The following is a 14,115-nucleotide window of genomic DNA, read 5'->3' as shown; positions in this document are numbered from 1 at the left end:
AATGGGGTTCTGATTGCATTGCACATGCATCCTGAGTCCTGTACTGTTCTTGTGTAAATAGTGATTGATTATATTATTGTATTGCTTAAGCTTAAATTGGAAGATTTTTATAACCATACTTAGTTGGGCTCTACAAATTAAGTGACTGATTCCTACTGAAATAATTGTGCGTAGCTAGAAACCGATGTTGTTTTGACCATCTTTTTCCCCCAGAATTCATATTATCGATAGGTTAAGCCTTCAGTGGCTAGAAAATAAATTTATCTGCAGGTTTATCAGGACTTTTAAAAACTTAGCAACAGCATTTAAATTTTAAATAAAACACTAGACATGATGTTTTATCTCATTACCACCACGTTTTCAACAACACAAGTTTCTCTTTCGCTTGATTCCACCAGAACTTGGAAAGCAATGTTACTTATGATAGACTATAACATTTATATAGCTATTTGAGTAAAACCTTTAATGTTTTAGTTCTTTTAGAACTAAATTCTTTCATAGATCCCTTTAAACTTGATTTTTTGGGGGGGGGCATAGATGCACATTGCTATTTGTAGGTTAGCCTTTTTTTTGGGGGGGGGCTATGGCACGCGGGATTCTGGTTGCCTTACCAGGGATCGAACCCCTGCCCACTGTGTTGGGAGCGTGGAATCTTAACCACTGGACCACCAGGGAAGTCCCTAGAATAGCCATTTTTAATCTTCCATTCCTTCCTTGCTTGTTCATTACTATCCACTTGTGGTCGCTTTTCATATGTCCTGGTAGAGAATGTTTGTTCCTTCAGGCTGACCAACAAAATCAGTTGTTCAGAACTGTTCCTAAGAGTTTGGAGAGAAGAGATGATTATTTTTGTTTGGATTATTAAAGTGGTGCTGCTTTTGGTTTTACAGTATGATTACGGAACATTATTACTAATTGAATAACCTGTGTTCCTATCCCCTCTGGAAGGTTTCAGAGTGTGTGCCTATGAGGCAAGTCTGCACTGTGGTTGAAGGCAGCAGCGTCATTTGGACAGAGCAGGCCTCACTAATACAGTTCTGTTACTTGTATTATTAAGTGGATCTCATTTAAATCTAGAATGAAAAGTTTTCTTAGCGCAGCTGTATTCTGTACAATAACGTTGCTTCTACATCACTGGTATTAAAGTTGTTTAATCTATGTACATTCCAGTTGGTGCAAGAAATATTCTAGAATTGAGTTGACTGTTTGGCATTACAAGTGCTCTGTGCAACTAATCGCTTCTCATTGGGAGTAAACTAGTCTTTGTGACCCAGTAGCTTGGGTAACTTGTATTTTGTTTTCATTGCTGTGGAGTCTGTAAGAGTTTTAGACTCTTGGTTTATTTTTTTATTCATTTGTTTCATTAAAAAGGTACATACATATAAATATACATACATAAAAACCATGAATACATGCAAATATATATATTTAATACAATAGTTTTCTTTAATGATGTACTGTTCACAAAGTACGTGGACTCACTGTGGTGAGGAGAAGAAAGAGGAAATTAAAAAATTTACAACTATGAACTCTAACAGTCTTTTAATGCACACTAACAGAATATGGTTCAAATATGTACTTGTTTTATATATATATTTGTGAAACTTCTCATAAGAAATTGAGATAGCCAATTATAAATGGATAATAGTAAATGCCCTTTTAGATTCATTTTAAAAAACCTAAAGAATTAATGAAAACAGCCTTAGGCATAATGAGCATTTATCTCATTTTAATACTTTGCAGAAATGTGTGGAGATAAAATCACTATTTTATAAAGTATAACTAATGCCTTAACCTGTAGTATGTGTAGTCTGCGTAATATTTTTATTTGAGGGTTTAGCATATACAAGGAGCATTTTTAAATTTAATGTTTTGGTAACATTTATATGGATTTTCCTTCTTTTTCACTTTTTGCATTTCATTATTTTTTCCTTTTATGTAGGGTAAAGCTGACACTAGAGGGTCTGGAGGAAGATGACGATGATAGGGTATCTCCCACTGTTCTTCACAAAATGTCCAATAGTCTGGAGATATCCTTAATAAGCGACAATGAGTTCAAGTGCAGGCATTCACAGCCAGAGTGTGGGTATGGCTTACAGCCTGATCGTTGGACAGAGTATAGTATACAGACAATGGAACCAGATAACCTGGAACTAATATTTGATTTTTTTGAGGTGAGTATATTTCACTGAGGGGGGTGAGAGACAACGCAGACAAGAGCTTATTTTTACATATGCTTTGATTTTTATCATAGGTTAATTTGTATAAATGCATGATTCATACAAATTTTTAGATGTTTACTCCTCTATACATGTTAGCAGATTTTAAAAATGCAAGAGTTGACAGATTCAGGTACTATTAAAATTATAATTGAGAACTTCAGAATTGATGTTTTCAATAATTTTTCTTTGTCTTTAATTTTTGTCAATTTGATTACTATGTGTCTCAGCATGTTTCTCCTTGGGTTTATCCTGCCTGGGACTCTCTGTGCTTCCTGGACTTGGATGGCTATTTACTCTCCCACATTAGGGAGGTTTTCCACTATAATTTCTTCAGATATTTTCTCAGGTCCTTTCTTTCTCTTCCCTTTCTGGGACCCCTATAATGTGAATGGTGGTGTATTTAATGTTGTCCCAGAGGACTCCTGGGCTGTCTTCATTTCTTTTCATTCTTTTTTCTTTATTTTGTTCCATGGCAGTGAATTCCGCCATTCTGTCTTCCAGGTCACTTATCCGTTCTTCTGCCTCAGTTATTCTGCTATTGATTCCTTGTAGTGTATTTTTCATTTCAGTTATTGTATTGTTCATCTCTGTTTGTTTGTTCTTTAATCTTCTAGGCATTTGCTCTTTAATTCTTCTAGGTCTTTATTAAACATTTCTTGCATCCTCTCGATCTTTGCCTCCATTCTTTTTCTGAGGTCCTGGATCATCTTCACTATCATTATTTTGAATTCTTTTTCTGGAAGGTTGCCTGTCTCCACTTCATTTAGTTGTTTTTCTGGGGTTTTATCTTGTTCCTTCATCTGGTACATAGTCCTCTGCCTTTTCATTTTGTCTATCTTTCTGTGAATGGGGTTTCATTCCACAGGCTGCAGAATTCAGAATTGATGTTTTAAATCAAGACCATATGTCTTGATGTCTGTGTCTATTCTAAATATAAATGAATTGTATCCAGAGGAGCTTCCAAGGATAGAGTGAAGTGCAGGCTGTGTAACTTTTGGTGGCAAACTGATGTAACTAGCATGATTGAGTCCTTTATGACTGAAGTCTGTGGTTTATTGAAGCATTTTATAAGAATTCATTGTAACAGTGGACCCATTTTTGCAACTTTACTTGATAGTATAAATATGTAAGAAAAAATAGTTGCTATGAAAATTGTGCCAGGTTATTCAGAATCTGTGCTGCCAACTTTCCAGAGCTGCTTGTGCCACTTTACACTAGAGCTCTCTGCTTATGGGCTGTTCAGCTGCTCCTCATGAATAACACTGGGTCCTCCCCTAAGGTCCTGGCTCTTTGGTGTTTCCACTCTCATTTCCACTAGATTAGAGTTTAGCTTTTTGAGAGTAGGGAATATTCCTTGCCCAACAGTAGCACCTAGCCACTGTTTCTTAAAATAACAAGATTCAGGATGGATTAGAATCCAGTAAGTAACACTTATAATAAAGTTATAACCTTATAATTAGATCTTGCCTAATTAATAAGATCTGGGAGACTTTTATTCTAAAAATATGAGGTTTTGGTTGAACATTTCCTTGTTCTTTTAGTACCTACCTCTTAATAATCTCTCGAGCAGCCTAACTTCCCTTTCATTTGGTTAGCAGTTTTGGAAATACAAATTTATTCATAGACTGAGGATGAAATATGCTGTATAATCTCAAAGTTGAGTATTTGGTGTCCTATCCCTCTGTGTCATCTGTGTAGATGCATTTTTAAAGAATAAAATATACATTAAAAGTCACTACAGGTATATCTTAGTCTTGGAATGTAAAAAGTACTTAGAAACTTTCAATCTGAGCTTTATATTCGCCTAATACATGTTAGAGAATCAGAAGTGCAAATCAACAGTTTTGATCAATAAAGTAACACATAAAATCTTAAATATACTATATACTAAATATCTTTATATACTAAAAGAAAATGTGTTACTCATTACAACAAAGCTGTCTAAATTACCTGAATATAAATTTGGTTGTGTTTCTTACTGATCTTCCTCCATAGATTCTGAGTTGATTTTAAAGGATGTCTTTTGATCTTTAAATGGAAAATATTGAAGTATAAGAATTTGGGTTATTCTTAACCTCATTTTTCAGGAAGATCTCAGTGAACACATAGTTCAGGGCGACACTCTTCCTGGACATGTGGGTACAGCATGCCTCTTATCATCCACCATTGCAGAGAGTGGGAAGAGTGCTGGAATCCTTACTCTTCCCATCATGAGCAGAAATTCCAGAAAAACAATAGGCAAAGTGAGAGGTAAGCCTGGAGAAGCAGGGTGACCCTTTACAAATAAGCAGATTAAGTTAGGATTTTAATTAGTTTCAAATTGAGCTTTTGAGAATGGTAAAGAATTAAATTAATAAGTAGTTTTAGAATATTAACAAATACAATAACAATAAAGACATATCTTATTTTCTGGAAGCTTTAATTTGAATGTGTTTTGACTTGATTTCTTTCTATTTGATCGATTGATAAAGCTGTTTTGAGTGGTTTTTAAGTGTAATTGAGCTCATCATAGCCTTTTTAATTGTCTTTATTTCCCTTCCCCCTTTTTTCATATGAAAGTTGACTATATAATTATTAAGCCGTTACCAGGATACAATTGTGACATGAAATCTTCATTTTCCAAGTATTGGAAGCCAAGAATACCATTGGATGTTGGACATCGAGGTGCAGGAAATTCTACAACAACTGCTCAGTAGGTTGAATATTTGAGTAGTACTAGCATTTGGTAGCTCATGCTTGATAAGGTTAAATAGGTTTGGCCAACTAAAAGGTCAAACGATCCTTTTAATTATTACCCTGGGATTTAAATGTAATTTGGTAATTGGGGTTTCCAGTTCAAATTAATTAGAGACTAACTCTCTTGTAAGATTCTGGTCAGTCTTTTTAGTATTCTGCTGAATTGATGAGAGAGACATTAAAACTAGAAAGCCAGGAGGGGAGAGCTTGATGCAGTCACCCTGATGACATCAGTGTGTCTGTGTTGTGGTCCTGACTTTCAGCATGTTGTTCTCTCAGGGTCTTAGTTTCCTCACCGGTTCTCAGTACAGTTTCCATTCTTTCAGCCTGTTGGTGTGTCTGCCTTTTTCCACCCTTCCCTGGTCTGCCAGTATCAAGTCACCTGAGGCTTCAATGCAGGGAGCAAGTTTCTCCACTACTTCATGCCCATTGCAAAGGATTGTTTTCCTTAACTGGTCACCTCACTTGGGGAGGTATGGGGTGGTATAGGATATGTCTGTATTCAGCTTGTAAATACCTAAAATTGTTAGAGCTTGATTGATGGAATGAATGCACACACCAACCAAGTCATGGTCACAGTCTTATTTTGGGGATGGCAAAGTTAGCCTCAAAATAGAGAATAAGTACTATGTCCATTGTTTAAAATGTAGTTGACTTCTTTACTAAATTTTTTTTTCTATAGTAATGATAACTATATTTCTATATATTTCTTTCCTCGCAGACTTGCTAAAGTTCAGGAAAATACTATTGCTTCTTTAAGAAATGCTGCTAGTCATGTAAGTGAATCTCTCTTTCTTTAAACAACTTTGGACTGATGGTCCAAAGGTAGAAAAGTAGAGAAATGTAGGCCTGGAGAGCCTCCTTCAGTCTGCATTAATAGGTTAAAAGGGAGAATATTTATGCTTTTTCTGAATATATTTCTAAGTGAAGGTAAAGTATTTCTAGGCATTTTTATTTAGATTCATGGTGAAGATTGAAGTTAATGGAATCCTAAGCATCCTCTTAAAAAAATTAATTAATTAATTAATTTGAAGTATAGTTGATGTATATTATATAAATTACAGCTATACAATATAGTAATTCACAATTTTTAAAGATTATTCTCCATTTATAGTTATTATAAAATATTTGCTGTATTCCCCATGTTGTACAATATAGCCTTGTAGCTTATTTTAAACCTAATTGTTTGTACCACTTAACCCCCTACCCCTTTACTGCCCCTCCTCCCACCTTCCCTCTCCCCACTGGTAACCACTGATTTGTTCTCTATATCTGTGAGTCTGTTTCTTTTTTGTTATATTCACTCGTTGTTATGTTCTTTAGATTCCACCTAAGTGATGTCATACAGTATTTGTCTTTCTCTGACTTATTTCACTTAGCATAATACCCTCCAAGTCCATCCATGTTATTAAAAATGGCAAAATGTCACCCTTTTTCTATGGTTGAGCAGTATTCCATTGTGTGTGTGTGTGTGTGTGCGCACACACACACACACACACACACCCCTTCTTTATCCATTCACTTAGGTTGCTCCCATATCTTGGCAGTTGTAACTAATGTGCTGTGAACATTGGAGTGCATATGCCTTTTCGAATTAGTGTTTTTGTTTTCTTTGTATACTCTGGAGTGGAATTGCCGGATCATATAGTAGTTCTCTTTTTAATTTTTTGAAAAACCTCCATACTGTTTGCCACAGTGGCTACACCAGTTTACATTCCCATCAACAGTGTAGGAGGGCTCCCTTTTCTTTACATCCTTTCCAACATTTGTATTTGTGTTCTTTTTGATGATAGCCATTCTGACAGCTGTGAGGTGATAACTCATTGTAGTTTTGATTTGCATTTCCCTAATGATTAGCGATGCTGAGCATCTTTTAAAAAAAAAAAAATTATTTATTTGGTTGCACCAGGTCTTAGTTGCAGTAGGCAGGCTCCTTAGTTGTGGCATGCGAACTCTTAGTTGTGGCATGCATATGGGATCTAGTTCTCTGACCAGGGATCGAACCTGGGCCCCCTTCATTGGGAGCACGGAGTCTTATCCACTGCGTCACCAGGGAAGTCCCTGAGCATCTTTTCATGTGCCTGTTGGCCATCTGCATTTCCTCTTTGGAAAAATGTCAGTTCATTTCTTCTGCCAGTTTTTTACTTGGGTGGTTTGTTTTTTTGATGTTGAGTTGCATAAGCTTTTTATATATGTTGGATATTAACTCCTTATGAGTCATAATCACGTGCAAATATTTTCTCCCATTCAGTAGGTTGTCTTTTCGTTTCATTGATGGTTTGCTTTGCTGTGCAAAAGCTTTTAAGTTTAATTCTGTCCCATTTGTTTGTTTTTTAAGCATCCTTTTTTTTTGAGATAACATTTTAAGTGTTTGAGGCATGAAAAACATTCCCCATTAAGCACTGCATTTCATCAATTGAATTACTATGCTTATTTAGATACTCACTTTGGAAATAATGTTTACAGAAGGATTTGATAGTGATTTTTTTTTTTTTTTTTTTTTTTTGCGGTATGCGGGCCTCTCACTGTTGCGGCCTTTCCTGTTGCGGAGCACAGGCTCCGGACACGCAGGCTCAGCGGCCATGGCTCATGGGCCCAGCCGCTCCGCGGCATGTGGGATCTTCCTGGACTGGGGCACAAACGCGTGTCCCCTGCATCGGCAGGCGGATCCTCAACCACTGCACCACCAGGGAAGCCCTGATAGTGATTTTATGTAACACTTTTTGAAGTCTGTCAGTTTGCATCCTGTATACCAACTTGATTATGTTGAATTTCTTAACTCCTTTTATGTAATTATTCAGAGATAGTCCTTTTTTCTTCTTTCAGCTTTTAGTTTTTTCAGCACCTGAAACTTGACATTTTTAATCAAGAACCTGCATTATTTCCCCCCACATTCCACTGTACCTCAAGTTAAGCCTCATGTTCTCAAGTTAAACTAAGGGAAAAATGGAGGAACATCTCATTTTATTTTGTTTTTTTTTTTCCAGTGTCCTCCACATGCCTTAAACTTAGCCTTTTTTAAAATAGTTCACCAAATAAATTTGATTTGTCATATGTTTAACTTTATCACTTATATGAGCAAACATCTATTCTAAGACATACTTTTTTCATATTTTAATATCTCTAAAATTGGGATAGTTTTACAGCTGTTTTAGCTTGTCATGGTTTGATTGGCATTGTTTTTCTCCCTCTTAGTGGTATATAAAATAATGGTGCATTTTATATTTCATGACATATTAGATTGATTATCATAATTATTTTGATATTTAAAAATGTTAGTGGATAGTTCTGTCTTTGTATTGAAAGGATATTAAATCTGTGAGTATGTTGTGCTGTAGGTCATTATTTGGAACGAGTTTTAGTTCATTGTAGCTAAGTAATCTAAGCGTGGTTTTATTAGCTGTCAACAGATGAAGATCCTTGATAAAGAATTTTTAGGGTCTCTGCTTTTTTGTTTTATTTTGTTTTGTTTGCGGTACGCGGACCTCTCACTGTTGTGGCCTCTCCCGTTGTGGAGCACAGGCTCCGGACGTGCAGGCCCAGCGGCCATGGCTCACGGGCCTAGCCGCTCCACGGCATGTGGGATCTTCCCAGACCGGGGCACGAACCCGTGTCCCCTGCATCGGCAGGCGGACTTTCAACCACTGCACCACCAGGGGAGCCCTAGGGTCTCTGCTTTTTGAGAGAGGATTTCATTAAGCTCTTTTCTTCTGTTGAAACCCTTTGTACTTTTATGGATCTTATGTTAGTTATGAAAATCTGGTTTGATTTTAATGTTAAAGACATCTTTGAAGAGATTTTGGTTATTATTGGCTTATTTCTTAAATCTTGCTCACACATGAATTTTTTCTTTTTTTTTTAATTTTTGGCTGCACTGCACGGCATGCGGGATTAGTTCCCTGACCAGGGATCGAACCTGCACCCCTGCAATGGAAGCGTGGAGTCTTAACTACTGGATTGCCAGGGAAGTCCCTTACACATGAATTTTGAGATCAAGTTCTACCTCTTAGTAAATTTATCTTTCTAAAGGATGGTGATCATGTAAAATTAAACTTTTAAACTGGAAAACTATAATTTCTTTTAATCATTGTAACTATTTAGGGGACATAGGGTTTGTTCTCTTTGGTAAAAATGATTTGTGTCATTGTCTTGTTGACAATAGAAGGAGCTAAGCTTATTTCCTGCTTCAGAAGTCATTGAGGAAGTAGGCTCCTTTTGTTCTAGTCTCTGATCCATATGTACTGAAAAGTTGGGCATCTTCCTTGACCTAGAGCTAGGGTAAGGGATGGAAACGTGTCCATCCATTCTTATACAGTACTTGTCTGGGCCATAGACACATTACAGAATCCTCAAACCTTGTATTTGATCCCAGCTGGCTTTCTTTTAGTGAATGCACAAATTTGTATGTCAGTTTATGTTCTCAGCCTTTATTTGGATTAATTCATATGTCATGATGGATCTGACTTAAGTCTAATTTGTGTCCACCTTTCTTCTGTTTAGGCTTCTATTAGGAAATTTGGCATATGCATCATTCTTGTTGCCCATTTCTGCTTTCTCTTTCTTTTCAGCAGAAGTTACAGTTTCCTCTGTAATCTGATTATTGAGGTTTTATTAAGAAAGGTTGTAAAGTGTACTGCTCAAGTGCACCAAGGAGCAGAGCTAAGAGACTGAAGCTTATTCTTGTTCCCACCTCACCGTTGAGGTTCCCCTGTCCATCTGAGGTGTGTAGGGGCAATGAGGTGCGAGGTAGCCATGCTCCAGGCGCCATTTCTGCTAATAGCAATAGCAGAGGTGACACTGGTGGAGGCTGTCCACTGCCACAGAAGGGCCCCAGGGTGTGTTCGAGTAGGATCAGAACCCATTTTTTTGCCAGGAAAAAATTGGTGTGCTATTGCAAAAAAGAAATTATAATTGTTTTAAAAGAAGAAATTACCTTTTAGGAAAAGCTTGAAGTATAGCATTAAATGATTCATGAAGAAGTTTTGTGTGTACAAGTCTATAATTTTATGGTGAACAATAAATTTCTCATGTTCTTATAGTTTTAGATGTATCGTGGGCCAGATAATATTTTTCAAATACTTGTTTCTTTTATTTCTGTCAGGGTGCAGCCTTTGTAGAATTTGATGTACATCTTTCAAAAGATTTTGTGCCTGTAGTGTATCATGATCTGACCTGCTGTTTGACTATGAAAAAGGTATGTAGAAATTCCTTTATTTTAAACTCTTACAGTTAGACAATAGGTTTTAAAACTAGGAAGTTTTGTATACACATACTATGCCATTTTACATAAGGGACATGAGCATCTGTAGATTTTGGTATCTGTGAAGAGTCCTGGAACCAATCCCCTGCAGATACTGATGGATGACTATATATTTAATTATTTATTTAATAGAGTTGGTTAGTTCATTTTCTTAGGGAATTACTGCCAGTTCTTTCCTCTCTCAAGCTCCTTCCTAAAACATCAAGAGAGAGGGAGGAGTCAGGAATTAATTTTCTAGAGTATTTTCTCTGTATGGCTGAATTTTCTTTTTTTAATGTTATTTAACAAAAAGGCTATTACACGTGGTTTCTGTGTCCTTCTGCCACTGTCCCTCTGTTGAGGTAGGAAAGGAAGCTATCAGAGTGTTTGTTTTCAGGCTCCTTTCTCTTTTTGCTTCAAGCTTTTTCTCAAGTTAATAAGCTTATATGATTTGACTAGTGGGAAGAGCCACAGTGAAAAATAAAATTGGAGAAGTGCTTCGGAGCCAGATAGTGGAGAGCCTCAGGGGTTTAGACTTAGGAGCTAGGGACTTCTTTTGAAAGACTTTTGAACCAAGTAGGGAAATGTTTTAGAAGTAAACTTTCAGATGAATATTTTGATACCTGATATAAGGACAACTTAAGAGGACAGAGACTAGAGACAAGGGGAGTGGAAATGTGGGCCAAACCTTAAGACAAGCCAGAACTGGAGTAGAGACAGTGAGAATGGAAAAGAGGGCATGATAGAGGAGAAAGTCCAGAAGGAGATTTAAAAAGCATATAATTTCTTTAAAATTATAATTACTGTTGTACGGAAATAATTGTAATAATTATATAGCATCTGGACTTCAGTATACAAGTTAACCAAGTGATTTCTCAGGGACTTAAACTAGGAGGGTCCTTTAAAACCCTTTTCTTTGGCATTTTCTTTAAAACTGTGTTGGGTATCATTTTCCGTTGTGTTGATCTAAAGTTAAGGCTGGGAAAACTTGACAGCTGCGTGTGGAAGAATGAATTAGAACATTCTCTAACACCATATATAAGAATAAACTCAAATTGGATTAAAGATCTAAATGTAAGACCAGATACTATAAAACTCTTAGAGGAAAACATAGGCAGAATGTTTGACATAAATTGCAGCAATATTTTTTTAGATCTGTATCCTAGAGTAATGGAAATAAAAACAAAAATAAACGGGACCCAATTAAACATTAAAGCTTTTGCACAGCAAAGGAAACCATAAACAAAACAAAAAGACAGCCTACTGACTGGGAGAAAATATTTGCAAATGATGCTACTGACAAGGGATTAATTTCCAAAATATACAAAGAGCTCATACAGCTTAATATCAAAAAAACAAACATCCCGATCAAAAAGTGGGCAGAACTAAATAGACATTTCTCCAAAGAAGACATATAGATGGCCAGCAGGCACATGAAAAGATGCTCAGTATCTCTAATTGTTAGAGAAACGCAAATCAAAACTGCAATGAGGTTATCACCTCACACCAATCAGAATGGCCATCATCAAAAAGTCTAAAAATAATAAATGCTGGAGAGGGTATGGAGAAAAGGGAACCTTCCTACACTGTTGGTGGGAAGTAAATTGGTGCAGCCAGTATGGAGGTTCCTCAAAAAACTAAAAAATTAAGTTACTATATGATCCTGCAATCCCAATCCTGGGATTTCTGGAGAAAACTATAATTCGAAAAAATACATGCACCCCAGTGTTCATTGCAGCACTCTTCACAATAGCCAAGACATGGCTAAATGTCCATTGACAGATGAATGGATACAGATGAATGTGTAAAGATATGCACACATACAATGGAATACTACTCAGCCATAAAAAAGAATAAAATAATGCCATTTATAGTGACATGAATGGACCTAGAGATTATCATACTAATTGAAGTAAGTTAGAAAAATAAAGACAAATACCATATGATATCACTTACATGTATAATCTAAAATATGACACAAATGAACTTATTTACAAAACAGAAACAGACTTAGAAAACAAAGTTATGGTTACCAAAGGGGAAAAGGGGTGGTTGAGGTATAAATCAAGAGTTTGGAATTAGCAGATACAAACTACTATATATAAAATAGATAAACAAGGTCCTATTGTACAGCATAGGGAACAATATTCAATATCTTATAACCTGTAATGGAAAAGAATCTGAAAAAGAATAGATATATAATTACTTATATATGTATACACACATATATAAAAGTATAACAATCACTTTTCTGTACACCTGAAAGTAACACAATATTGTAAATTAAGTATACTTCAAGATAAATAAAGTTTGATTTGCTGACATGTATCAGACACTGCATGGTGTAGTATGCAAGGCACCTATGACAAGGCACCTAGCTCTGCCTGCTAGTGGATTCTAAACAGTCGTATCAGTTTGGATTATTATCATTTATAGAAAAGGACCCTTCCCTTTCTGTGAAAGGGTATTAGGAGAAGGAAGGAAGGTGATGTACCTATTTGTTTAAATTTATTTATTTATTTGTTTAAATTTATTTATTTTTGGGGGGCCATGCTGCATGGCTTGTGGGATCTTAGTTCCCTGACTAGGGATTCAGCCTGGGCTCTTGGCAGTGGAGAGCACTGAGTCCTAACCACTGGACCTCCCGGGAATTTCCGAGATGCACCTATTTAGATGACAGAAGTAGAATTACTTAATAGAATTGGGGCAGGTTGTTTTTGCTGTGGGGAAACGTTAATGCAAAGCGAAATGAGAAGGAATGGAGTGGTGAAGGAACTCACTAACCAAGATTGAGATTAATGACTCTAGCTGTAATTTCTAAAAATTCATGAGGGCTAATTGAAGAGTATAACTGATCCCCAGTTTTCACCAGAACTCGTCCTGCTCTTAAGTTGAACCTGGTTCAGTTAATTGCGGAATGAAAGCAATAAATTATATATTTTTTAGTATTAATTTTTAAGTTGGTATTTTCCTTAAAAAAACAATTTATGTTCATTTATAAAATTATAAGTAGTTCAGAAGATTATGAAATGAAAAGTAAATCTTCCTTTACTTTTTCTCCTTGGTGGTACTCCCTTCTCTTAATAGTTTCTTGTGTGTCCTTCCAGAAGAAATTTATACATATATAGCCTCATACTATATATACATGAATGAATATAAATGTAACGGATTTTAATATATTTGTTGGATTGATGATTTATTGGTGGTACATTAACTCATTTTCTTAAGATAGAAGTGCCTAAACAGTGTGACATTTGATATGATATTAAAATCTAATAAAACAGATTTGCTCCTTGGGAAAGCATTTATAATAGATTAGGGTTCCTATTAAATATTACTACTTAGGGCTAACCAGACGATTTTTTCATGACAGTTGATTTCTGTGGCTATTTTTAACCAAACTTCAGTTTAAAAGGTTTAGAAACTTAGTGATAGAAACTAATCCTTAGTTAGATCCTGCATGCCTGTTGATTTCCTAGTCCTGTAGCATGGATATGTGTCAAACAAAATGTATACAGCATGACAGGAAATAGGGGAAATGACTGACTTGTGGCTTGGTTCTCAGTGTGTCTTTAGTGCTACAGCTTCTTCCCAGCTGTTTTCTTCCAGGCACTCCCACCTACGTTAAAAACAAAAGCCAGAATTTAAGAGCTGGGAGGTGGTGTTCTGTAGCAAGGGCTCCCCTGCATGGGCTCACTGTGGCCACCAAGCTGTTATTCTCATCAGTAAATTGAGATATTAGGTCAGTATAGAGTAATAACGTGGGGCCCAATTTTCTCTCTCTTTTAGAAATTTGATGCTGATCCAGTTGAATTATTTGAAATTCCAGTAAAAGAATTAACCTTTGACCAACTCCAGTTGTTAAAGGTAGTAATAATAATGTAAAACGTAAATTATCTTTTAGTTTTAGGACTATTT

At 36.0% G+C, this 14,115-nt stretch overlaps 1 protein-coding gene across 6 annotated transcripts in view; it reads left to right on the top strand.

The window, feature by feature from the left end:
- GPCPD1 (glycerophosphocholine phosphodiesterase 1) overlaps positions 1 to 14,115 on the top strand; it is a 63,017-nt gene that overhangs the window by 25,282 nt on the left and 23,620 nt on the right. For 5 of the 6 annotated variants that reach the window (XR_004345854.1, XM_032605768.1, XM_032605769.1 and 2 more), the window contains 6 exons: positions 1,943 to 2,174; positions 4,310 to 4,472; positions 4,782 to 4,914; positions 5,680 to 5,734; positions 10,060 to 10,152; positions 13,987 to 14,064. Coding sequence is in view for 5 of the 6 variants with exons in the window: in XM_032605768.1 (XP_032461659.1) it covers positions 1,943 to 2,174; positions 4,310 to 4,472; positions 4,782 to 4,914; positions 5,680 to 5,734; positions 10,060 to 10,152; positions 13,987 to 14,064 (754 nt within the window). In the remaining variant the exon portion in view is untranslated. The remainder of the gene's footprint in view (positions 1 to 1,942; positions 2,175 to 4,309; positions 4,473 to 4,781; positions 4,915 to 5,679; positions 5,735 to 10,059; positions 10,153 to 13,986; positions 14,065 to 14,115) is intronic. The other variant, XM_032605770.1, reaches the window with a different exon arrangement.

The sequence above is a fragment of the Phocoena sinus genome, chromosome 15, assembly GCF_008692025.1.
Source record: "Phocoena sinus isolate mPhoSin1 chromosome 15, mPhoSin1.pri, whole genome shotgun sequence".
Taxonomy (NCBI): domain Eukaryota; kingdom Metazoa; phylum Chordata; class Mammalia; order Artiodactyla; family Phocoenidae; genus Phocoena; species Phocoena sinus.
The sequence above is the reverse complement of the archived record's forward strand: the minus strand, read 5'-3'. Positions and strand labels throughout refer to the sequence as shown.